General features: G+C 44.1%; 1 protein-coding gene across 1 annotated transcript; it reads right to left on the bottom strand.

Annotated features, from left to right (window-relative positions):
* Positions 1–87: 87 nt before the first annotated feature.
* On the bottom strand, positions 88–25,907 carry AUTS2 (activator of transcription and developmental regulator AUTS2). The gene is made up of 12 exons (XM_018076719.3): positions 25,814–25,907; positions 24,530–24,771; positions 24,089–24,133; positions 19,781–19,876; positions 18,432–18,503; positions 16,735–16,764; positions 15,155–15,226; positions 11,254–11,395; positions 10,616–10,693; positions 9,220–9,303; positions 8,111–8,333; positions 88–3,265 (listed from the first exon to the last, which is right to left on the bottom strand). The coding sequence occupies exons 1-12, from the start codon at positions 25,905–25,907 to the stop codon at positions 2,026–2,028; spliced, it is 2,418 nt and encodes an 805-aa protein (XP_017932208.3). The 3' UTR covers positions 88–2,025.
* Positions 25,908–26,264: the final 357 nt, after the last annotated feature.

Genomic DNA, 26,264 nt, shown 5'->3' with positions numbered 1-26,264 from the left:
CCTTCTGAACAAAACCCCACTGTTGGGAAAAAGGATTTCTTCCCCATGGCAACGCTGGGGTACTCCACACAAAGAAGCACCTAGCAGTTTAGTTCACATTTTTTAATAACATGGCACAATTTACATTACACAAGTCTTCGCTGATGAGGAAACATGCTGAAGATTGAGAGCCGCTTCACTTTGCTTTTCACATAGGATCTAGAAAGGACTTTATTACATACAGGATAAACAGCAAAAAGGTTTGTATATAACAATCTCTTTACAATACTGAAAGCTACCACTACGGTTCCAGTGTACATATTCCTCAGGGTTGGGATTTTTTTTGGATTTTTCCTTTTGTTCTTAAAAAAAAAAAGAAAAAAAAGAAAAAAAAAAGAGAAAAAAAAAAAAGAAAAGAAACCACCGCACAACATCTGGAGTTCACAAAATCTGAAGCTCACAACTAAACCTTCAGTTGACTACTAAAATAGATCTCTGATCATTAGAAACAACTGTCTGTAGTTAACTTTTTTCTTTTTTTTTTCTTTTTTTTTTGCCAAAACAGGGTAACAACTTCAGATAGCACTTTAATACACTAGAAGACCAATGGAACTAATTTTATTTCATACATATATTTTACAGTCCAGTAGACAAGATATTGAATTCTCTCTGATAAAGTCATATTCTCTCCAAATATTTAGACAAGAAACTTAATGCATTATAAAAAAGTGTGCTATGAAAAGACAAGATTTCAGAAGATTGATGCATATTTGTAAAAAGGACCATGTTCTTCATGTTATTTCATGGCTTCTGTGATTAGGGAACAACAAGGCTGGCCTATTAACTCTTCACAGACTTTATTACCAACTGAAATACAATAAATTGCATTATGAAATCTGCAATGGAGTTCATTAATTAAACACTGATCCACAGTGAAAACATATCCATCATTTAGAAAAGTATTCTTGTAGGATTTGTTTCAAGGTAGCTAAAAATCCCATAACACAAAAAAAAGAAAAAGCGTGTGTACAGATAAAAATGACAGACTGGCAATAAAACCAGACATGAATGGCTATAAGCAGATGCTCTTCCAGAAAGAAATCTGACATGTTCAGTGACAAAAGTTCTGGAAAAGATCCAGCATTTGATTATTCCTGTTTAACCCAGATGAATGTGACTGAAAACCAACTGGCCATGACTCCAGTACCGGTGCTTACAGAGCACTGACCCTGACGCCGTGGAAGCGACACACGAGCTCCAGTGACCTCAGCAGCCTCATGCAGGGCTTCAGACAGAAAACTGCACCTCTAGTGGGCTGTTTCTTCATCAAAACAAGCAAGAGAAATAGGCTCCTATTAGAAATGAGCTTGTTCAGGGAAAATATGACTTTAATTATGTTGTGTGTTGAAAAGGCTCCTTTGAGTTATAAAGGCTTTTGTGAAAAGCCTTAAATTCATTGCATAGTTGAAGGGGTTTAGCTGTCTATAACAATATATGTAACACAGCATAAGCAGACTGTGTTGATCAATATTAAGTTTGCAAATAGCACAGTTTAAGAAGTATTAATGTATTATGTTACTTAATTTTATCTATTTACATTTGTACAAAGTAAAGCTTTCATCTTACCCTTTTTGCATATATGAACCATTAACCCATGAAGCAATCTTTTTACATAAATATCTACAATTGACTTCATTTCTGGTCTGAAAGAGCTTTGTAGGGTTGACATTGGTGGTGGCTTGTTTCTAGTCAAATCACTCAGATTGATGTCTTGTTCTTCAGTTCAAATATTGAAATTCTTAAACTAGAAATAAAATAGAGTAGGAGACACGAGAAACGTATGGACTTGGCTAAAAGATCTGGAAAATTTCAACATATAATATACAAAAAAAACCATTTCAAAATCTTTGCACTCGGGTCTATACATATTGTACAGTGGGTCACATCCCCAGTCTGTAGCAATGACTAGTAAGAAGGTCTTTATATTATGTTCATGTACAACGTTTTTGTCCTTCTTTCTGTGTTTTTTATTCAGTCTCACTCTGCTTATCGAGCTTCAATGTCCTTGAGGGTGTGAGAGGGGGGCCTCTCCCTCATCTCCGTGGACAGAGGAGTAGTCCTTCTGGGAGACCCGGGCCGAGGTCCCAGCGTGGAAATAAGAGGCGGGGGGGCACTGAGAGCTGCTGTGGGGGGAGTTTTGTTGAGGATGCCGTTCTGGTGTGCCGTGGGGGGGCTGACTCGGGGGTAGTGCATGCTGGGGAGCCCCGGGGTGATGAGGCTGGGGTGGGGCAGGTGCCCGTCCAGGGCGGCCGGGTGCACCGAGTGCAGGCGCGCGTGCTCGTAGTCCTCCCGCAGCATGTGCAGCCGCTCCCGCTCGTCCAGGTGGGTGCCCCGCTCGTGCTCACGCCGAGGGTCGACAGACAGAGGGTGGTGGTGATGGTGGTGGTGGTTGTAGTCGTGAGGCTCCCGATCCCTGAACGACCTGTCTGCTTCGTACAGTCTTGGCGTGGAAAGACGGTGAAGGGGGTCATTCCTTAGCAAAAAGTCTCTGCCCAGGGGGTCTCTCCGATGAATATCCAGCTCTCTGTACGGATCTCTCAAGGGATCCCTCATCGGGTCCCAGTGGAAAGAAGGATAGGGGAAACGTTCTCCACCAGGAATTGGGCTAATTCCCATAAAAGGCGTCATCATGCGAGTCCTATCCAGGCCACTGATGCTGTTCATGTGATGTATTCCAGTTACACCTACAGTCATGGGCATAGACACTAGAGGACTTGGATGGACGTTGGATGTAGATATAGGTGGTGGCTGATCAGATGACCGATGAGTCTGAGGTCCCTCAGGTTGAACATCATGGTCTTCCTTTCGCTCTTCCTTCACTTTGACTTCGTTGCTTTTCTTGGGATTCTCGTACGCCGGCTCGTTCTTCCTCTCGGCCTCGCGGTTTGAGGTGCTGTTGGGCCTGGTGCTCTCCACAACGGGGGGCCTGGCATAGGGGGAAGGAACCCTGGGCATCTGCTTAGACTCTTCCACCACTCGGCTTTCATGGCTCAGGCCTTCTTTCTCCGAAATATAGTTGTCCTTCACCTTGTGCTCTTCAACATTAATTTCCTTCCGGGATTCGGAGTGATCCCTCTCTCGTTCTTTGGGTTTCTCTTTCTCTCGGACCTCGGGGTTCAGATGGCTCCTGATCTGCTCGTTTGAGCTGCGGTTATGTCCGAGGGAATTTACTGGATGGATTGGTGCTGGCGAAGGATGGCTGGAGTGTCTTTTCTCAATGCTCTCCCTACAAGAAAGAGAAGTGTGAAAATGGAGGCATGAGAAGCTCTGCAGATAAAACAAAGCATCAGGTGTCTGGCTCTCTGCTCGTGGCTTTGCAGAGAGTTGGTAACATGCACCATTAATGCACTGTGCCTTTGGCACACCCAAAACACCAGAAGAACATCCCATCTCTAAACTTGGCCTGTTCTATTATCTCATCCCAGGAGAAGAAGATCCCAAAGCTGCTTTATGAATAATCTGATTGAGATCTCAAAGAGTGAAGTCCACAGAAGGCTCCCATGGAAATCCAGGTCTAGGACACACATTTCTAAAACAACGGCCTTAAATGTTTGCAAAGAGAGAGAAAAGTAAAAACATACTAATTTCATCCAAAAAAGTGAGATAATTAAATCCAAATTATGTGTTAGTAGTATTTTACCTGCTTCTTCTATTAGGAATACGTTTGGGAAAACAGATGACTTTCAACTGACTTTTAAAAACATTTCTAGACCTGTATATGTTTACTCATTTCTCTCCTCTATTCTCTACAAATGTGTAGCTTTTCAATTTATTTCTGACAATTCGATTTATTTCTTCAAACTGAAAACAAAAGCCTCTCAAGAAACCAGTACTGCTGGTGACAACCCACCTCTCTGAACAGGTGGAGACTTCTCTAAGTGTGCAGTGGCCTCAGTGCAAGTGTTTTAACAGAGCTGGCACAGATTGTGTGACCACTTCCTCAGCAGGCAGGGACAGGGTCAATGCTAGGAAGTCTCAAAATACCGTGAATTCATCACTCTTTCAAACCTATTTATGGTGTCCAAAAGATTAGAGAATTATTGCCTGGCAGTGGGCAAAAACCTAAATATGGGAATGGGTTCTGTACCAATTATTTTCAGGAAGCGGTGTTGACCAGGAGTTGTTATGGGCAACACTAAGTGAAAAAGCTTTTCTATTTATAACTAATAAAATTCATAAGGTCAATCTAATCCCTCAGTTCCAAGGATTTTAACCTCCTACTAATTTCAGTTGATCTCTAAGTTAGAGTCTCTCCATGAAGACAGCTCCAGATGCTCAGTGTTGGACACATGCTGTTTGCTGAGCATGGAAATTCTGTTCCATGTGAGAAGGACAATGAGCTGTTAGAGGCAAAAAGTATTATGGCTATAAACTAAACCACAAGAAGTTCCACCTCAACACGAGAGAGACCTTCTCTCCATTGAGGGTGGCAGAGCACCTGGAACAGCTGCCCAGGGAGGTCTCTCAGGAGACAAAACCCACCAGGATGTGTTCCTGTGTCAGCTGCTCCAGATGCCCCTGCTAAGGGGGTTGGACTGGATGATCTCTAGAGGTCCCTCCCAACCCTAATGATTCTGTGACTCTGGGAAAAGTGAGGGGTAAGCAGTGAGGCCCCTCAAGTCCCCACCAGCTCCAGTTTCCATGGTTGCTCTTTGGGTGCTGCTGACCGAGGTGTGCCCTGAACAGGCTGGGCTGAGGACACAGGGTGGCATCACTCTGCACAAGATCAGCAGTACTGGCTGCCTGAAGGGCAGCTCAGAAGGAGAAGTGGACACTTGCTCCTTCACCTACACAATTTCTGCTGCCTACTTTTCTTGCTGAGCTGAACTGCCCAAGATTTCCATCTCTAAGTACTTCTGGATGGTGAAACTGCAGCAACTGCAGAAAAACTGTCTTTGAGGAGGAAACTCTCAGTATTATAATCTCAGCAGAGGCATTTTTTCCTGTGCCTGGGCTGAATTGTTGAGACTGTCATTTCATGGGCCATGTCTGAGAGACCTCCAAGAGTCCAGAATGTGACTGTTAGAAAACATTTGGAAGAGGGAGCATTTGATACCAGAACTGCCAAGTCTGCACTGTCCAACAAATAACTCTTGGTATCAGGTTCTGCCTTGACTGACTGTGACCTAAACAGTCTGGAAATCCCATCCTGGCCTAATTTCCCTCCTCTTGCTTTCCACCAAGAGCTGAGGTGTTTGATTTAACAGCTGCCAGATCTGGACACATGGAGACCAAGTCAAGGCACTCCAATGAAGGATTCTCAAGTTGATGACTCAATTCTTTTACTTTGCTGGGAAAGCACTGGCTTGTGGGCTCTGCAATACCTAATCTTTTATTTATTTTGCTCACAGGACTAGTTCAAAGGGCACCCTTAATTGTTTTATTTCACTAGGAAAGCCCATTGAGTCCTTTCACTGATATTTAATCAATTTTCCATGTAATTGATGTATTTTAAATGACACATAAAATTTAGAGAAAATAACAGGCATTTTCTGTAATTAAAGAAAAATATATGTGCAACCAAAATAACATATTCCTTTGCCAGTTGCATCCTACTTAATGATAGTGTTGTATCATCTCAAGAGCCTAATGATTAGACAGCTCATTTAAGTGAACTCCAAGTAATCCAGTGGTCAGAGAAGGAATTTTTTATCCTCAGATACATCAAGGGCTCCTTAGGTTAAAAATATGGGAACAACTCTAAGCCACCTGCCTCCACAAAGAAGAAACTTAAAATGGTGTTCTCCAATGAACTTATTAGTACATAAAAGAAGTTCTGAGGCTGCACTGAAAACCACTGAATTTCTTATGCTGAGGACTTTGCCTTATTTTATGTTGATAAAAAGATCAAGAGATTCTTGGGTTTTTTTTTTAATGCTGTAGGTTTACATACACTTAACTGACATTATTAGATTGGAAGTGCTCAGTGACATCTTTTAAAATACCACTGAGAAGGAACAAATCCTTTTTTTCACATTAGCTATTTTTATTGATTTTTTTTTTTTTCCTAATGCTGGGCTGGCATAAGAGTCCTTAAAACAAACAAACAAAAAACCCCTCCACAACTGCAGACAATCACAGAATATCCCGAGCTGGAAGGGACCCACAATAACTCCTGACACTGACCTTAGTGGGGCAGAGCCAGGCCCAGAGAGACCTTTCCACTGAAGGCAGAAGGAATTGAGATCAATGCTTTTGGTTTCATGGCCCATTTCAGGGCTGATAAAATTAGACCCTTGACAGGATGATTTTGAGATTAAATCATCCCCCTGGGTGTGATTCCCAGTTCTTCCTGTTTGGGCAAATTAGCTTAAAAGGGGTAACAAAGACCAGGACCTCAACTCGACAGCAGAGCTCCACCTCCCCCTGCAGGTGCCACTGAATGTTACAGGGGTAGGAGAGGCTCACAAACCCTCCAGACTTTTTCTACACAGGGAACACGACTCCAGGAAGGGATTCTCAGCATCATCTCAAACAGGCAAAGGTGGAAACATGGTGCAAAGTCCAACTCTCCAACCCCCCCCAGCAAGGCAGCACTAGATGGGCAAAAACATCACTGCACTGGACTGGAAGCCAGAGTTGTGCACAGGGATGAGGTATGAATGATGCTTGCTGGGAAGCTCTCAAATTAGTGCAAAGAAACATGTTCTGGGCTATGATATGGAGTTCAGCAATGTCAAAGCAGCTCGCAAGGAATGTGTTTTGGAAAGGGATTTTCTTCAGCAGGAACATTTCATAAGAAAACGACAAAACAGCAACCAAAATAATAACATAACTCTACAGGTTACCCAAATCAGTAGTAACTAAAATGCTTTGCCATTCAAGCCAGTAAAGTTACTCACATGCTTAAGCATTTTGCAGGGCAGAATCCCCAATTTGTAACAGCAATTTCTTTTGAAGCATTAACACCAGACATGAAAATAATGAAGCTATGCTATCAAACAGAAAATATTCCAAATGGAAAATGTAGGTGAAAAGATCTGTAGTTTGTATTGCTTTTACAACAACACAGAAAAGCTCTTACATGTATTTTTAGAATATCTAATGTGTTAGCATAACTTCTTTTAGAAAAGGCTACTAATGCTTATATTTGGGTTAGTGACAGAGAAGTCAGAAAAGCACATCTCCTAAATATTCTTTAATGTTAAAAAATTAGAAACAAATAGCCATTATGTATTAAAGTAATGTGCAAACTTAACAGGAAAGCCATCAAGCCACAACTGAAAAAAGCTGAAATCAGCCTCTCTACATTTTTCAAGGAAGGCATGACACTTGCTGAATGGCAAATTCTTATAATTTGGTACTTCATTGTTAAGAGGAATTAACTGTATAATGGGAACAGTCCTGACAAAAAATATATGACCAGGTTTTACTTTCCATTAACCCTTCCCAGCCTGGACATGTTAGTGTGCAAGTCCATGTCAAATGCTGAAGAGAAGCTGTGCTTGAAGGTGTGTAAAGGCAGTGCATGTGGGGGGCCTTTCGAGGGGATTAAGGTGCATTTCATGAAGTGCATGCTCTGACCCTTCCTGTGGCATTGGCACATGACATCCCCTGTGCCCTTCATTGTTAGCATCTCACACCTTTCTCACTGGTCCCTCTGCTCAGGCTGCTTGGGGAGAGGGAGGGAGCGTTACTTGTTTTGCAGACAAAGTCCAATTGACAAAGTTATTGAAGCATTTGAAGGTGCAGATACGTGTCTGATGGACTTCAGAATCATCTTTTTCCATCCTGTCAGGCACTATCTACACATTAAATCTTCAAGAGGCCTATGACAACGTGACCCACAAGGTGACAGACAGGGTGTGTGGGTGTGGTTCTATTCCCACTTGCCACTGCCTGAACTCTGCTCCAGCAGGGCTCCTCTGGATGAAGTGCAGGGCAGGTGGGAAGAGAAACAGAGGACGTAGGAAACACCTGAGTTAGAACCTTCTTCCACGCTGTCACAGGCAGCTCCAGCTGTGCCTCTAGTGCAGCTCTGGGTTCCCAATGTGCCAGGCTGGGAAGGGTTAAAAGCGGAACGGAGCCCCAAGCTTCGAACTAGACAATTCTTGGAAGTTTTCTTTCGTACCTTTCTTTGTCATCTTTACTAACAGATGAGTCTCGTTTATCTACATCTCTATCTCTGTCATGAGCTGCAGCAGATGAACTGCGCTCCAGCTCTCCTGGCTTCAGCCAGGGCGGAGGGGTCGGGAACGAAGGAGGAGTTCGGTGCAGTCGGTTCCAGGGCTCGTGAGGGTTGCTAAAGCTCTGCATACTGGGGCCATCCTTGTGGCCGAACACTGAGTTGGGTGCTGAAATGGTGAAGTGGAAAACAAAAAGGTTTAAGAAAAAGGTATGCTCTAGTGAAGGTACTTACCAAAACAACTTTTACAGCACTCAGAGTTAAAATGAATACATATTATTGGGAGCTGGAAAAGGAAAGGAGATTAACAGAGATTCATTAGAGGGTCTCGTTCCTAAAAAATGGGCAGGCATCTGACAGCTCTTTTAATTGGAAAGGGGAATGCTGTGGATAAAATTGAGTGGGGATGAAGGAGGAAGATAAAAGTGGCAATGATCATTATTCCACATATTTTGGAGACATCAGGAAATGACCATTATGCAGACTATAAATAATGGAACTTGTTGCATTTGATCCTGAACCAAAACAAAATAATATGTGACCAAAACCATGCCAGATCTGAAGGATGGAGAAAGAGAGTGATTTTTACAAGGATGATCTTTTGTGACTGCCCAAATCTAGAGAAATGTTGATGATCCTGGACTAATAAATGCAGGTCAGTGATCTTTTCCAGGCACATGGCCTGGATTACTGGTGAGAAAGGGAAAAAATAAAATCTTTCCATCCCCAGCTGGGGATGCTGCACACATTAACTGCTTCTGAACATGCAACAAACCCCTGGGAAATTTCACAACCACTCACAGGTTCTCTATTTTTAAATTTTTTTTTTTAAATAAACAATGTAATGGTGACATTTAGCACTCCGTTGAACCCAAACCATTAAGTAATTAATGGAAAATTATTTACTGATGAGTGAAAAAGGTCGCTTTGCAAATTCCCACCTCTTAGTGGTACGTGGTCTAATCAACTGGTAAAACAGCCAGCAAACAGCCCCCATCACTCCATATTCTCCTGAGTTTCACAGCAAAAGAGGATCCAAAGCCAAAGGTACTCACTGACTGTGGGGTTCCCGAGCCCCCCGAAGGCGTTGCTGCCCACGGCGGTGAGGCCGCTGAAGGACGCCGGGCGGTTGAAGGGCTCTGCAAAGCAACACAAACAGCTCAGGCTCCCTGCACGCTGGGAATTCTGCAAAGCATTCCTGTGTCATCCCACTGCATCCCAGTGCTGTGCCCAGCACTGGTGGAACATGGTCCTCCCACGGCACAGCACTGATTGTGAGGGGCTGGCACAGGAACGATGGGGTTTGTTCCTGTGGTCCTGTCCCCTACTACAAAACCCTCCTCTTCAAAGAAAACCAAGAGGTTAAAATATATACAATACTGCATTTAAAACCTGCAAACATCTCCATTTTTACTTCCTTTTATTCCCTTCCAGTTCAATTCCGTGGTTTTCTTCAGGAAACCTCCCTGGCTAGTAAGACTATTATTAACTCTGGCAACTGTGCTCCAAACACCCTCAGGCCATGTCTCCTAAACCAGAGCCAGGATATAAATAAAATGTCCCATTACACTGATGTGTTCTGCTGACCTGACAACTGTAGAATTCTCCTGGTATTTATTGCTAATAGTATATGAAAAACTAGTGTGGACTGAAAAATGCAGGAACAATTCTTTTAGTAGTTAACGCACACAGGCTATAGGAAAGTCATATAAGCAAATTCTCACTTTATTTTGGAGTAGTCTGACAATTTTGATGAAGCCACTTCTGATAAATAACAGCACAGAGAAAAGGAAGCCCAAACCCTTTTCTATAGGCAGCAGAGTGCAGAATGATAAACCTGCACTGTGTGTCTGCTTTGTCAATTTGTGACCCTCCCAAATTCTTCCCTATGCAAAATAAAATGCCAATTTAGTGTCCTGATCTCAGATGTTCCCATAAGGAGCAGAGCACCTTATTAAACAGCAGGGAGTTAGAAGGGAAATAACAACACCTGGTAACTTGGGTGGTTCTGGTTTTAAATGTGTATAAACCAATTTTGACTAACAGACACACCTGAGGCCAGATCACAAGATTTTAAGTATATATTTCCCGCTCACTTTAATGGAAAACCAGACATCTAAGTAGGAGATAGGAAAAGAAACACTTCTATGATCCAAAGCCTTGACCCTAAGGCATTTTTTTTGGCTGGTTATAACATAAATCCAGTGAAACCCAAGCAGCCCTGTCACTCTGCATCTCTAAGGTCCAGATGCTTTCAAAAGTATTTCAAAACATGCTGTCAGCAACACTAGTAGGTGTATTTTGAACTGCTACCTGGGTGAAGGCTAAAATTAAATGGCCAAAATGTGCAATTTGTAAAGGCTGAGCAGGATACTCCACACAGGGAATCTGGAGTGGTCTCAGTGGCCAATGTCTGAGTCGAATTCACCAGTAGTTACAGAGAGAACCTACCTAAGTGAGCAGCTGGGTTGAGGAAGTTGCTGTGGTGAGGTGGTGGGCCAAAAGGGGTGCCAGCTGGATGCCCCCCACCTGCCAAAACAAAGCAAAAGGGGTGAATTCCCAGCAAAAGCTCAGAAAGGGACTTGCTGTGCTCTGGGCTTGACCTTTATTTCTTAATTTTCTCAGGTGAGCCCAGAGTGCTGTGATTGTGGGGGCTCTCAGTCAGGATCTCATGCAGATAGAAGCTGCTTTTCCAAACACAAATTCCCAGGTAAAGGGGTGGGAGGGAATGAATGTTGCAGTAAAGAAAAAAAAAAAAAAAAAAACACATGTGAAATACAGTTTATTTCCAGCATCTCATCTCCAGGATGCACTGGACACCACTCTGTGAAGAAACGTTTCTCCATTTACTACCTGTAAATACCCCTGACATTTCAGCAGGTTGGGCCTTTGTTTTAAAAGCATGCAGAATAATTCTGAAATATTTATCGATGGACAAGAATAATTTTAAAATATTTATCAAATAGACTAATAGCCCCTGGCATGTCTTGCAGAGAGTTCATAAGCCAAAGCATATGGGAAATTCCTGGCAAGGATTAGCATTTTAATGAGCACGGAGCAAGGAGGGGATTTCACTGCTCAGGACTCACTGGCTGTGGAGAAGAGAGTCGAGGGCCGGGCCAGGTCATGGGGGTGGTGGATGGCTCCAAAAAGGCTGGGGCCTGGTGGCCTGCTCAGAAATTCTGGTTTCAGGCCGAAGTCCAGCTTGTGTGGATCCGACTGCATCTGTTTCTGAAAGGGAAAAACAGCATTTGCAAGAGACTGTCGGAAAACATAACAGCAAAAGGCACTTTCTGAATGATGTGGGTGTAGCAGTTCATTCATACTGATGTTTTAACAGGAACATCAGTTTTTGGGACCCCCAGCATGGGTGCACAGGTGTTTTCCTGGAAGGCAGATCTAAGGCAAAGAGGGAAAAGCTCCTGCATACAAAGTTCACCCGTGTTTTCACATCTGCTCACATCCACCCTCCAGGGTGCTCAGCACAGACCTGCCTTCTACAGGAAACACAAAACTCTCTGAGGAGGCCTCAGACACTTGCTGAGCTGAAAGAATAGGTCAGTCATAAAAATAAATCAAGATGTTAGCTTGGCCCTGACCCCAGGTGGGCAGGAGTGTTAAAAGCTGGGTGACAGCCCGAGCTGTGCCAGGCAGAGCTGCCCCTCTGCCCAGGGGTCACACAGGGATGGCACAGGCCAGCCAAGGGACACCAGAGCCTTTAATTTAACTGTGAAGCTGCCACCAAGAAATGCAGTGTATCCCTCAGTGCCCCTCAGGCTGCAATTAGGGGCTAAAATGACCCAGGTGACAGATGAAGAGCGTTTGATCTAAGGAACTGCAGCCCCCTTTTGGCTGCTCACACTCCAATTCCAAATGCTGCATGTCCCTGTCTTTATTTCCTTGTATGAGAATCAGCAGCCTCCATTCTGTGAGGAGAATTTGCTGAGGCAGATGGATTGTGAAGGATAAGTGGGTGAAGGATGGGCTCTTCTTTGTGCCACATCCTCATTTCAGTGGTGCCAGCTCCAGTAGTTTTATAGAAGGAAGGAAGAGAAAAACCTAATTCCCAATGCCCTGTGCTGCCAGAACTCCCTAAACACAGGTTGCTGATTAATTGTACAGGTCAGCTGAAAGGATTTACAAATGGGTAACACTGAACCAGGAGATCTTAACAGTAATTCTGGAACAAGCTATGCTTTATAAATCAGTATTTAATACTGTGCCAGCCCGGAGTATAGACTATTACAATGATATAAATATGCATATTAAAAAGTTATGGTCAAGTTAATGTGCATGCCTAGGAGCTGTTTTTCAAGTGCTACTAATGTGTCTATGTAGTTATGAGAACAAAAAAAAAAAGAAAGAAGAAAGAGAAACAAAGGCATTATCTATGTTTGGAGGTAAGGGCCTGCAAGGACACTGAAATGGCAAAGATGGCCAAATTAAGGTAATTTCTTCTAAGAAAGTACCACTGAAGTGCTTTAATAGTTAAAAGAAGTTCAGCAAATGCCTCAGCTGAAGCCTGCATGCCAGATTTTTATGCTGTGAACTCATTTTATTCTTCTTTTTAACAACCAAGTTATAAACCCCTGACAGGCATTACTCAGAATAGCAAAAGCTTTAATTGCAGCCATATGAACGGTGCTGTTCTAAATAATGAACAAATCCCTGTCTGAACAGGAACAGGAGTATCATGGATGTGTTAAAAGATTTTTGAACGTGTTGGGTTGCCTTAAAATAGCACCAGAAAAAACAGTCAGGTTTCTTTTATCCCCAGCTGCTGTTCAGGAGAGCACCCCCCTGGCTGCCAGTCCTTACAATGCATTTCAAGGCCAGAAAACCTGTAACACCTTCACTTGGTGCCCACTGAAATCAATGTAATTGTCTGCCCTGATGTGAGCTCGGGCCATAAGGCCTTTCCTAGAAGAGAGAGGGCCAATTATGGAGCACAAATCCTCTCCTGAGCAGTGGTCAGTCTGAGGAGCAGTGTAAATGTGCCTTGTGCAGCCCTGGCTTTGCCTGTGGAACTCCCCAGGTGTGCACAGAGGTTACTCAGGTCTTGCTGCAGAGGCAAAGGCAGGCAAACAGCATCCACAGCTGCATGCAATTTTTCCTGAGGTCAGGAAGGTTGTGTTTTAAAGTTTCCCATCTTGCCTGCTCCTCCAGTGCCTGCTGCTGCCCTCTGCAAGCAATTACTGGGCCAGGTAGTTAGGGAGCCTTCCACACTTCTCAGCAGCCTGGTGGCACTGCAGCCAACAGGAAATCTCTGAGCAGGTCTGGTTTATTCCCTGCTCTGTGGTCAGGCAGCACCTTCAGCTTGTGCAGGACAAAAGGCACCTTCACAGCCATGGGTTAGAAGGAGAAATTGTCCTCTGTGAGCCTTCAGCCAGAGATTCCCCCCTCGTGGTCACACAGAGGGAGGACGTGGCTCCCCTGTCCTCCAGGAACACAAACCAACCTCCCTCACTTATTCTAGACCAGACCTCATTTTTTTGCCTGAACTGAGATAGTGAAAGACATTTCTCAATTATTCTTGAAATGTTCATCATGCACAGCCTCAAAAAGCCAAGTAACATCCTGTCCTGTGCTTCTGGGCTTTATTCCTGTTTTTTTTTAACATGCAAGGTAGAAAAGGATTAGGTAAAAGAAATGGCTGCATGAAAATGGCATTTACTATGAGTTATAAATACAGTGGTATGACCTCTCTCTGAATATCAAATCAAGGAAGATTCAAAGGACATAGACAGCATGGGAATAATAATTTCATTTCAAGAAAATACCTTTTCAATAAAATAGAAAAAAAGGACATATAACTCTCTAGGTCTATAATCTTGTCTTTTTTGATAATGGGAAGATGAATGAAGATCACTAGCAGGGGAAACATAAGGAAGCAGAGAAGAGAGATATGTCTACTGCAGCAAATTAACCTGTCAACCTTGTTTAAAAGGGTTATTTTTAAACTCTATTAGCTGCAGGTTTTTGTAGCTGTTCAACATCTTCATATTCTTGTAGCAATACCTTATACACCTCAATTGCACACACAGACTGCAAAGTGCTGTGAGTTCCCTGGTAATTTTAGTTTCTAACACAAGTTATTGACTCCTGAAGCATGAGCAGTGAAGAACAACCTTTCCTGACTTAGTGAAAAACTTCAGGAGCAACACAGGATTTTTCTGTGACAAATAGAGTAAAAATACTATAAAGGGAAAGAAACTTCACAGAGTCCACGTGCAATGAAAATACAGTTGCAGTAGGAATAGAAACACCCTCACTTATCACATGAATACATTGCTTTTCTCTGACTTTTGTTTCAGGAGAGCCCAAACTGCCCATGGACCTTACCCCTGAAATCTCAAAGCTTCAAAAATAACTAAGGAAATACTTCCTTCCCTTAAGTTTCAGTGCAATGAGAGAGTGTCTGATAACACATCACCTGAGGGGCTGTGTCTGCCTGAGCAGCCTGGACTCATCCAGGTCCAACCTCCAGCCAGGAGATGGGCTGTGAAGGAAGAGTGATGGGAGCTGTGCAGCCACACTGGGTAAAGCATCCCAGGGACAGGAGAAATCTCCCTGTGCCCCCTGCTGACCAGGAACAGGACTAAGAGGAACGGGATACACATGCTTTGCTTCTCCAGACTTAAAAAAAATCCCATCTCACATTCGTGTCCTCAGCCACAAATAAAAGCACTGTTGCAGCTCTCAGGCACACCCATCTATCTCACCCTCCCCAGCTACAAACTGGTGGTTATTGCCCCAGATCTGGTGTCCTGGCTCCAGAGCATCCCAGACATTTCACTGGGATTGTACTTCAGGTGTTCATTCTGATACACCAGCTCTCTGAATGGGAGGGTTGGGCTATAATGCTGTGCATGGTGGATTTAACAAAGCATGGGCCATGGCATAGAACTGCTCAAGTGAGAGGCAAACTCTTCCTCTCACAGGTTTGCTCTGTGCCCTTCACCCAAAATTCAGGTGTGCCCCACCACTGACCTTGACTTTCTGTTGGTGGTGGTAGATCTGCCAGGCGATGTGGACGTGCATGGCACACCACTTCCCAGGTTTCTGGAAAAACAAAACACATGCATCAGTAACTTCCAAAAAACTGTGGTGCTTTATCCTAGTTCTAGAACCATTACCAACCCTTAGCCCAGCCCAGTTTGGTCCAGGGGATCCCCCCACAAAGGGCTCCCTTCAATCCTCTTGGGAACCTAGAAATGAAAAACCTTTGTCCCTTGCTAAGAAGTTTTTCTTGGATATCCAGGAATGCTCCTGTTTTACACACTCCTGTAATCCTCTGATGCCACTGGCTGAGAATGCAGCTTGTGCTGCTGGGATCAGTGAAGCTGTGTCCCAGCCAGCAGCTGCTGCACAGCTGGATTGCTCACAACTGCACACTGAGGTCATTCCCACAAGTGCAGCTATGCCAGGACTGGCATTTCCACAGAAAGATGAAAATTAAAGCAGCTTAAAAGGTCTCTCTGGTTTTCAAAATAAATCTGACTCCCTCATATAATTACTGGTCTGCACCTCCAAGACTTGAGCACATAAATGTACTGAAAACACTGGAGGTCAGTCCATTCACTCTGTTTGGGAGGGTCTTTGCATCCTTCCTGTCACCACGGCTTTGAGTCCCAGGGAGGAGAGAGGGAGGGAAGAACCAGAGTGTTTGTTGTGTTTCCTTGTTGATTTTGAACTCCATTTCCAGCACAGCTGGAAACTTTGACTGAAAAAGACTCATCGAGGATATATTTTTCCCAGTTTTGTTACTTCAAGGTCTGTAGTAACCACACAACTAATGATTCCCGCAGATTTAAAATTTATCACAGGAATTCAAGAAGCTCCTTGAGCTACTTGTAAATGAAATGTTTCACAAACTATGGCACATGGTCTGCCTTCTATTTTTAGGTGTGTATCAACCAATAATTAAATCACAAAAAAGTTAAACCCTCTCTCACACACATGCTCCCCTAAGCTCAAGCCTTTTGCTAATTCAAAACAACTGGCTGTGCCAGTGATTTCATGAGTTCACTTGGTTGGTTTGATCAAAATCTAAATCTTCTTCTTGACTACATTGAAAAATTAACAAGAAACCCTTTTGGACGACTGATAGATCAATCTTTAGATCCTTATTTCTAAAATATTTTGTGTTTGAAGCGGACTGTCTGTCCATACTGGACAGTAAATACCTGGGTGGGATGTACCATACTGAATAACACTGACAACACCCAGTAAATAATAAAATGCAAAATCCTTCAGTGTGCAGTGAAATGACAGGGGATCACTGCCAGGATCTCTGGGATTTGGCTCAGGAAATGATGATAGAAGGATTATCAATATTTAACCTCGAGTGTTCGTGTGAGGGGCTGCACGAGAAGCAGAAAACTTCCAACTTTGAAACTCTGCATTGTCCTTGAGCGATCACGAGCTGAAGGACTGACCATCCTGCTCCCAAATGAGGGGTAAAACACCCCAGATGACACATGGCAGCACTGATTTGCAATTATTCTGCTGCTTCAACCCGGTGGGACCGAGCCAAGCTCGACAAACTGTAGCACAAGAAGATTTCTTACCCTCAACATGGGCCTGAACGGATCTGTCAACTGTGAAGAAGAAATGACAGCTTGGTTACATGCCTGTCACTCAAACAATTGCTCTAATTAACAAATTTGTATTGCTTCATTAAGAGACAAAATTAAAATGTTATCATTTTACTTTCAAATGAAGCCCTTTTGGATAATAATTAGTCCTTGGCCCCCGTCCCTGAGCGTGGCCCTCCCCCCTGGGCTGTTGTACCTGAGTGTTGACAAGCAACTCAACAAGGCTCACAGAGAGCTCTGTCCTCTGGCATCAGCTTTAATTGGTTGATTTAATGCTACAAAAATGGCTGGTTAACTCTGCTGAAGAAAGCACAGATCTCTCCTTTGGGCAAACTTTTGTCGTCTTTCAAAGCTGCTCGGCTCATGACCAGGCTGGAGAGTAGACAAGCTCCTTTTCCACAGGCTTGATCCCACAGATTGGGTGGGAAGGGGCTGGAATGGGGTGTCAGCCCCCACGCAGCAGTGTGTCCATCACCAGCCATGGCATCAGCTCCTTGCCTTGTGCCTCCAACCAGCCACCACTGACGGACTGCCCGAGGGGTTCTCTGCCACAATGGGCTTTGCCTTAATTATTTTTTCACACTGCAACAGATGTTGGTAAACAGGGGCTGGGTCAAAACCCAGTTTTCTCATTACTACTTTTTATGTGGCCTGTTGGTTTTTTTGTTTTTGTTTTGGTTTTTTTTTTTTAGTAGATTATTTTCTTATTCCCCTTTTTTTTGCTCATATTTCATCAGTTAATGCTGGAAAATAAATTCAATTTATTGGGTATTGCTCATTTGTTTTGGATTTTCTGTTTTGAAATGCAATCCTAAAGGAGATTTATAGGTGTAAAAGGTACTTAGCAGACGCAGTGATGGCACAATGAATCATCTTGAAATAATCGAAACTCAAGTTGAAAGGGAACATAAAGCTAAATGACTTCAGGATGGGAGGCTCTAGTTATCTCTGCAATTAGATACATAAACAAAAATGTGGCTCTTTTTGGTATAAAGCTCGACTACAGCACCAGTTCTGAGCAAACCAAAGTACTGGAATTTGGCATAACCCAACGAAAACAGCTCTGCTGCACCTTAAAGTGAAGCCATAGCACAACATGGAATTTTAAGGAGAGCTCTTCATTGCTTTTGTCAGAGAGTTCTGCTAAAAATGTGTCTGTGTGATGTTTCTCATGGCAAACAACGTCCATGAATTCTCACACACAAACAACCCACGGGCAGGGAACAGAAGGAGGAGAAGAGCCCAAGTGCTGAGGCAATAAATGCTGTTCACATCCCCTGGAACGCAGGAACCCAGAGGCACCAAGTGATCAATAAAGTGCATCTGTATTTCACTGGTGCAATCAATGCTACAGTAACCCAGGGAATAACTGCCATTACCCACATTAAAAACAATTACAGAGTACAAACACAAATCTTGGAGAGGTTTGTACAATTCTGTGCTGAATTGGGCTTTTATGCCTTGACCCCTGGGGCTGTGGGGGGAGAGCTGAGCGAGGAGAGAGCTCTGCCACTGCACAGGATCTGTTTGACATTCTTCCCATACAACCTCTCCAGTCCTCACTGACTGAAACAGCTCAGACAGCTTTAGTTTTAGGATATGAATTTGGACACTCGAGGTTTTCAGGAGGAAGAGCTTTACTTGAGGAAAACAAAACATGTTTTACGGACCCGTGGATCTTTCTGGAGAAGGGTATGTGGGACCGTCCCAGGCCTGGCTGCAACATCAATAGGATTGGAAGTCTAGAAACACCACAGGGAGAGAGCATTAATGAGTGACACAATGCTTGAAAGCAACAGAACGTGAAAAATAATAGTTCTTTATCATTACCACTGTCTAAGCAGCAGAGATAAACTTCTTAAAGAGGAAAGAAGAACCATTATAATCCACTTAATAGTATCTGTATTATCATCTCAATTTCCAAAGTTCCATTGTCCACCAACTTCCCATTATTTTAATCCAAAACACTGAGGGAACAGTGATTGTTTACACTGGAAAATCTTTCTAATATGGAAAACCTGATTAGGAACACATTTCTGACATGGAATCTAAGGCAGTGTTTGGAGGAGCTCGTGCTCTGCTGCTCATCACCAGTGCACTGAGCACACTGAGCATCTCCTCAGTCACTGCCCAAGGGCCTCAGCTCCTTCCACAGGCACTGGCACCACACAGATACCAGGAAAAATAACATCCAGTTGAAAAAACATGAAAGCTTTTCCCATGATTTGAATGTAAATAGTCAGTTAATAAAACAAAATGCAGCTCTGTGAAGAAAAAAAAAACCAAAACAAAAAAAATCAACCCAGCTCCCCTACATTTAGACAGAGCTTCTTCCTAGGTTAAATGAAGAAAATAGAAATCAGCTACAGCATAACTAACAATTAAGAACCAGAGTTGTTAACAGTCTGATTACCATACAGAGGAAGAATCCCACTAATGAACTGCAATTTACATATTCAGTCATTAGAGTGGATGGGCCAATTTAAGGGAGAAGGTGTCTCCTCTGCAGACATTCCAGGCCTGATTTCAGGCTTTAGTTGCAAAGGCCACAGACTGTGGTTTCCTCCCACTGATAAACAAAGAGTGACTCCATGAAAACAAAAGAAAACCCCCCTGAACTCCTCACATTTCTCTCTCCCAGCTATCACACACGAGGAGAGACAAATCAGTGTTCTTCACTGTGGTGGAGCTAATTATGGAAATGAGTAAACAATAATGATCACCATTTCTAAAAATCCTGATTATTACATGACCTTTCATTAATGCACACTATCTCAGAACTAATTATATTGCTTCTAAAGTGAACTATGCCATTATATATATAATTTTTTTAGAAAATGTTTGTATGTGTCTGAACCTAATGAGAAATAACTTCTCTTCGAAGTACATTTGGAAAAAGCCTGTTGTCCCCCATGGAATTAGGCTGTAACTCAGACCTCATGGCTCCAGAATAGGAACCATATCCAACCCCTGACCTGCATCACACAGTGTGAGTAGTAAGAGGTAATTCCTGTCTTACCTTGGGTTGAAAAGCTCCTTGTAGGGATCCAAAGGGGCCAGTTGGAGGAATCATGGGAGGAATACCTGATACAGCTGGAGGATAGGAGTGAAACAGCTGGAACAGAAAGAGGAGAACATCAATGCCAGCACAGGACAGGCAGAGGAGCAACACACAGAAAACATTCCTGTGGAACAGCAGGAAAATGGTACATGGAGAAAACTGAGGAGCATCGGAGTGATCTCGTTGCAACAATGTTAGTTAAAGCATCAATGAGATGTTCACAGATGTCATGATGTTTAGAGCTTAAAAGCAGTTCCAAAATCAGGCAGCCAGAGCCTGTCCCTGCATTAGCCCAGCAGAGTGTGAGACAGACTTTGTTCCTTCAGTTATTCATTTTTAAATTGGAGAGTGGTTTTAAATGGTTTCAGTCTGTGAGTCGTTTCAAGAGAAAAGGCAGAATCCTGAGTTGAATAAGACCTGGAAATCTACTGTTTAAGTGGAAAAAACCCTTATGAGTTCTACGATATTGTATCATTAAAACTCCATTAGTACCTTGGGATTTTAATGGTATCTGTAGGAAATGAGCAAAATATGCACAATTCTTACTTCATTAGCCTGTCTGAGAGGATATCCTGCCACATCTAATATTAGCAGACAGACAATCTGATTTGTTAAAAATTAGTATTTAAACAAAATGTTAAGGCAGAACCCTCCAAAAATGTAGGGTAATTTTTTATAAGGAGAGTCTGCTAAGCACAAAAATGTGCACATCTCCACTGACCTCCCTGCCCCCAGTGAGCAGAGAATTCAGGCAAAAAACACAAAAGGCTGCTCTGTAGTAGTGCAGACAAACCCAAGGGAAACAAGCAGGTAAACTAAATAAATAAATTCTTGGCTGTGAGGGTGGTGAGGCCCTGGCACAGGTTGCCCAGAGAAGCTGTGGCTGCCCCATCCCTGGAAGTGTCCAAGGGCCGGCTGGAAAGCGGTTGGAGAACTGGGTGGTGGGAAGTGTCCCTGCCCATGGCAGGGGGTGGAACTGGATGGGCTTTAAGGTCCCTTCCAACCCAAACCAGCCTGTGATAAACCACATCATCCCAATGGGATCTTGTCTCCGTGCTCTGGCTGTGACCCTTTGCCTCACTGCTGTCACCCAGAACTCATCCAATTCCATGGAAATGCTGGGATCACCCACCAAATTGCCTTCTGGTGGCAGTCAGGGATTCCAAGCATCACACTCCAAATACCTTCTCCCAGTGAAAGCTCTGGATCTAATGGGATGGCTCCCAGCTCCACAGGGACTGCCACCCAAAATCCCACTGGGGTTCTCTGGCTGAGACAAACCCCTCCGAACACACCAGATCAAAGTCAAGCACTGTTTGCTACTTTTAAGATCAAATAAATGAGTTAATGGCCAATTGAACAGAAGCAGGACTGGGCAAAGTAAAAGACTGGACATGAAGAGCAGGAAAACACTGAAAAAATCCCATCCCAGAGTGAATCAGTATCACAAAGTTTTGATGGATTTGGTTATGCCAGGCATACACATGTGCTTTGCTTCATCCCTTTTCCTTCCATTAGCTCATCTTGCAAGGTCATTTATTCATATTATATTCACTGATCACTGAGAAAATATTTCAGTATTTCACAGGTATCAGAAGATTTTCTCAGTTCAAAAGCATGGTATCAAACTTCTGTTCAAGAGTGTTGCTGTTGTTGTTTTTAATTCCATTTAATTTGGACCTGCTCCATGCAGTGGTGCAGAAAACACTTTGAGATTTAGTTGATAGTGAATGGTAGGCATTTGAGAAATCATTAAGAGACACTTGTCCTCATTTACAATAACTTTTAATGAGTAAAATGTGCTTTAAATCCTCCAGTGTCTTCTGCATTTAATTCTCTGTGTAATGGACTAATTCCAAATGATGGGAAAAGACGTAATACTTTGTATTCTATTGGCTATGACTGATAATAAGGAATTATTTCCTTAGAGTTTTATAACAACTGGTAAGTTAATTAAATGTGACCTTTCCTCAAGGGCAGAATTATTAATAAAATATAAATATTATAACTCCATGATCTCTTTGTATCAGTTAAATTCCTCCAGCTTTCAGGATATATCTTTCATAGTCAGTGCTCCCTTTTTCCCCAGTATCCCTTCTCTTTTGAGCAGCATTTCCCCTTTCCACAGCTCTCTTTGGCTGGATGTGTGCAATGCTAAACTAGACCTGGCTGGAGGTAAAAATGATGCCTCACTGTGTTAAAAGTGATTGTAAAATCAAAGATGCCCAGAAAGAAAACTGATTTCAACCTCAACATGAGTTTCTGTGTGAGCTGCATTCCCTGTCCTACAGGACATGGATTCTAACCCTCAAACAGACCTTGTTCTCCTGCAAAGTTCACCTGCACTCCCTGCCAGCTTTTTTAAGGTATTTGAATTCCTGGTGTGGATCTATAGTGGAAGCTCTTGTCTTCAGGAAGAAGGTCTGTGGAAGTGCCACAGCTGGACACTATTCCTATTTCTCCTGCCCTATGGGATGTGCTCTCACACCACTCAGGGGCTGCTTTTTGGAGCTGCAGCTGCTGAGGGAGCCCACAGAGCAGTTCCTGTCCCATGGGGGGATCACAGAGCAGTTCCTGTCCCATGGGGGGATCACAGAGCAGTTCCTGTCCCATGGGGGGGATCACAAGGAGCAGTTCCTGTCCCATGGGGGGATCACAGAGCAGTTCTTGTCCCATGGGAGGATCACAAGGAGCAGTTCCTGTCCCATGGGGGGATCACAGGGGTCAGGCCTTGCTGGGGTTACACACAGATCACTCATCCAGTGTAACCTGGAACCACGGGATCTCCTGCTATCAGCTTGCCAAATATCCCACGGTGATCACTGTGCAACCCCTTCCCAAGGACAAACCTTTCCTGAAGGGAAGGCAGGGGAGGCACAAGGGAGCAGATCTGGGCCAAGGCCCACAGCACAGCTCTCTGGCTAATGGAGAACAGCCTTTCCTGACATTAGAGGGGGTGATGCCATGACCTTTACAATCCAGGTTGATAAGGTATTATGTCACTGAATTTGAAAAGCAGATACAGCTGGAGACTTCTACAATGTTTCCTGTATTACATGTGGACTTCTGTGCTTTATTTCTAAAATTCTTGTACCTATCTCCCAGGTCCATGTTCCTGCCTGGATCAACATTGCTGACAATATATCTTCTGAATCCATGTAAAGCTCACCAAATCCCAGGGCAATTTTGCAAACAGCAATGCAAATGAGCAGCATCACCCTTTATCAGCACAGGCTTAAATGTTTGCCCAATACTCCTCGAGCTCTGAGTCTGCAAACACTCTCTTACTGTTCAAGTTACTCAAATCAAGTGCCAGAAATTACCAGGCCTGTTCAGGTGCAGGCCAGGCTGTGAGCAGAGACTGTGGTTAATCAGGACAGCAGAAAGCACCACACCATGGTCTTAACCAGTTTTTTTTGCCCAGTTCCACTTCTAAGCAAAACCAACACATAAAGCCAAGTGCTTTGCAGATTTCTGAGTGCCGATGCAGTACTCCTTCTCTCATCAAAATATCCCTGTAGGATTTAGAAACTCTTGCCATATTCATTCAGGTACCTGCCTCTGCCAATAGGATGAAGGAAATGCAACCCAGATTTCAGCAGCAAATGAATCACCCTTAGGAGCAGAAGGTTTACACTTAACTGGAATATTAAAAATCGGTTCATCTCAATAAATAACATTTTTGGTAGCTTATATAAACACATCTAGTGCATAGCTGGATTCATGTTGCTGTCATCAAACAGAGCTTTCAAAACATAACAAGCCCAGTGGATCAGCTGTGCCTTTGAAATCTGAAGAATAAGACAGGTTTTCAGATTTTATCAAACAAAATATGATAGATTAGGAAAACTATTAGATTACCTATCCCTGGAGGGTTTGCATGATAGTTTGTCAGTTCATTTCAAGTTTCTTAGGAAAAATATCAGCCTAAGGGTTTGTGGCACAACCAAAACACTGTGATGGAATCACTGCTCCCTCCTGCTCCATGGAACAGTCAGCTCTTCTGTCTCATCTTTTCACATCAAACCTCTCCAAATGGTGTATGAGCAAGAGATCTTTTGATTGGAAAAGCTGATACTGCATCTTGATCAGAAACAAGCACCATGAGCGCAAGCCTTCAAAAGCCAAAGCAACCAAGGACGATAATGGTAAATCCTGGAGTGATGATTAGGGAGAGATTGGACACTGTGCCGTTGATTGAGTGGTGATCCCAACCCACCACAGAAAAGCAGTGAAGTCAGTTTGAAACAGAGCAATAAAACTCACACTGTGACGGTAGAAGGGGTCAACTTTTGTAGGGTATTTGTCAAACTGCAAAGGGATCAAAGCACAAACTAGTTACTTGATATTTCCTTGCTTTACTTCTGTTGGCAAAATAGAAGACAAACTTCTCTATTGTTTGGCAACCAACAGAGAGGAAAAAATATGCAGAAAATTAAGTTTCCAATGAAACTGTTTGGGATTTTTCTTTCTTCAAAGTAAATCAAGAGACAGGAAAAGGGAATAGGCACCAGAGTGCACACTCCTCGTCCCTCAGCTCCCATCCTTCACCTGAACCTGCCGCTCACGGGCCTGTCACGAGGGAGGGACAGCCCTGCCTGTCCTGCCCAGCCACACCTGGGCAGCACAGGCCTCCTGCCCCACACCCTGGCAAATTCTTAACACTTTTTGTAATAAAGAATAGAGTTGTGCTCTACTTATCCTCACATTTCTGCCTGGGGTACGCACCATGGGCGGTGCTGGCGTCGGCATGATGGCAGTGGGTGGGATGGCGTGGGGGAAAGGCGTGAAGGTGTGCTGGTGTGTGTGTTGGTGTGTGTGCTGGTGCTGGTGCTGGTGCTGGTGGAACTCGGTCCTCAGGTAGGGCGGGGGGCCCAGGGAGGCCCCGCGGTCTGCGCTCTGCGAGGCCAAAAACCGCGTGTTTAGTTCCTGACGGAGGAGATCTTGTTCTGAAACACAAACAACAAAACAACCCCCCATGAGCTCTGGGGCTTTTCCACGCCTTGTGCCACTTGGCTGTCTGTGGCATCAGTGCTGTACTTAAAACCCTGTGCAGGGGGAGAAAGCTCCCTCGGTCTTCCCCAAAGGCCTGAGACATTTGAAAGTCTCCATTTCCCCTTCCTCACCAAGCCTGCTTTCACATTCCTCTGAGTATTAACCTGAGGGTTCTCCCTAAATTTGTATGGACATGAACACAGCCCTAAATAGGTGAGGAGGTACGAGTAGGCTGGAGGAGCAAACGAGTGGCTGCTGCTCATGTGAGTACCCTGACGTACAAACTGATGTTACTCAAATGTTGATATTCCTCCATTTTCTTCCCCCACATCCTTCTCAGTGACCTGGTGGGGCCCTGGCACAGGTTGCCCAGAGAAGCTGTGGCTGCCCCATCCCTGGAAGTGTCCAAGGTCAGGCCAGACGGGGTCTAGTGGAAGGTGTCCCTGCCCATGGCAGGGTGGTGGATCCAGATTATCATCCTTCCAACCCAAACCATTCCATGATTCCATTTTTGATCTCCCACAGTCAAGGTATAAAACGAAGCAACAGTTTTCTCCAGTGGTAAGAATCTCTACATCTCACCCCCCACCACCATCTTGCACAAACCCAGGCTCAGCACCACTGTGTTCACAGCCACTGCAGACATTCTCCCCAGCCAGGGAAGCAACGCTGGGCTCAGACCACAACTGCAGTGAAGACCTTCAGCAAAGGGGTCACAGATTCTGTGGGGGCACACAGTGGTTGTACCATGGGTTGAACAAAAGAGACATGAAAAAAGCACAGCCTTCCGAAAATAGTCATTCCCAGGGCAGAGGAAAAGTCATTGGGTATGTCTGGGTGTTTTGGGGCTCTGATCTCACTTAGAATCATCCAGCAGCAAGTACAGCCTCTCCCCACCCAACAGTGCACCAAAACCAGCTACTCAGACTAAAACCAGAGAACTGGTGTCCTACACTGCATGAGACACTCTGGGGCCACAACCCCTCTGGCTCTTACCTGAGTAAGTGCTACCAGCGGGGTGTCCTGGAACCTGCAGTGTCCCTGACGTCAGTGGAGGTGGAGGGGGCAGAGCCGTGGGAGGGGCAAACATATTGGGGTGGTGGGGGTGTGCTGGGGGCTGCAGGGTGGGCGTGAAGGTGTGCAGGGGGCTGTGGCTGGGCAGGGACAGCGGGAACGGGGAGGCCGAGGGGTGGTGGGATATGTGGGGAGGAGGGGCCTGAGTCTTGGCAGGAGTGCTGCTTCTGCTGCTGCTGTTAACGAGAAGAAAAGCAATTAGGCTTTGCATGGAGGGGAGGAAAGCTCTGAACACAGACCCCCTCCCAACCCACACACAGCTCACATCAAACACAGCACGGATGGAACTCAAGGGTTACAGATGCAAGTTACTATTCCCAGCCCCACCACTGTGATACTCCTTCCTCCCACCACCTGCTGGACCTTCCCTGGT

Source organism: Manacus vitellinus, unplaced genomic scaffold (genome assembly GCF_001715985.3).
Source record: "Manacus vitellinus isolate BGI_N305 unplaced genomic scaffold, ASM171598v3 scaffold_32_pilon, whole genome shotgun sequence".
Classification (NCBI taxonomy): Eukaryota; Metazoa; Chordata; class Aves; order Passeriformes; family Pipridae; genus Manacus; species Manacus vitellinus.
The sequence above is the reverse complement of the archived record's forward strand: the minus strand, read 5'-3'. Positions and strand labels throughout refer to the sequence as shown.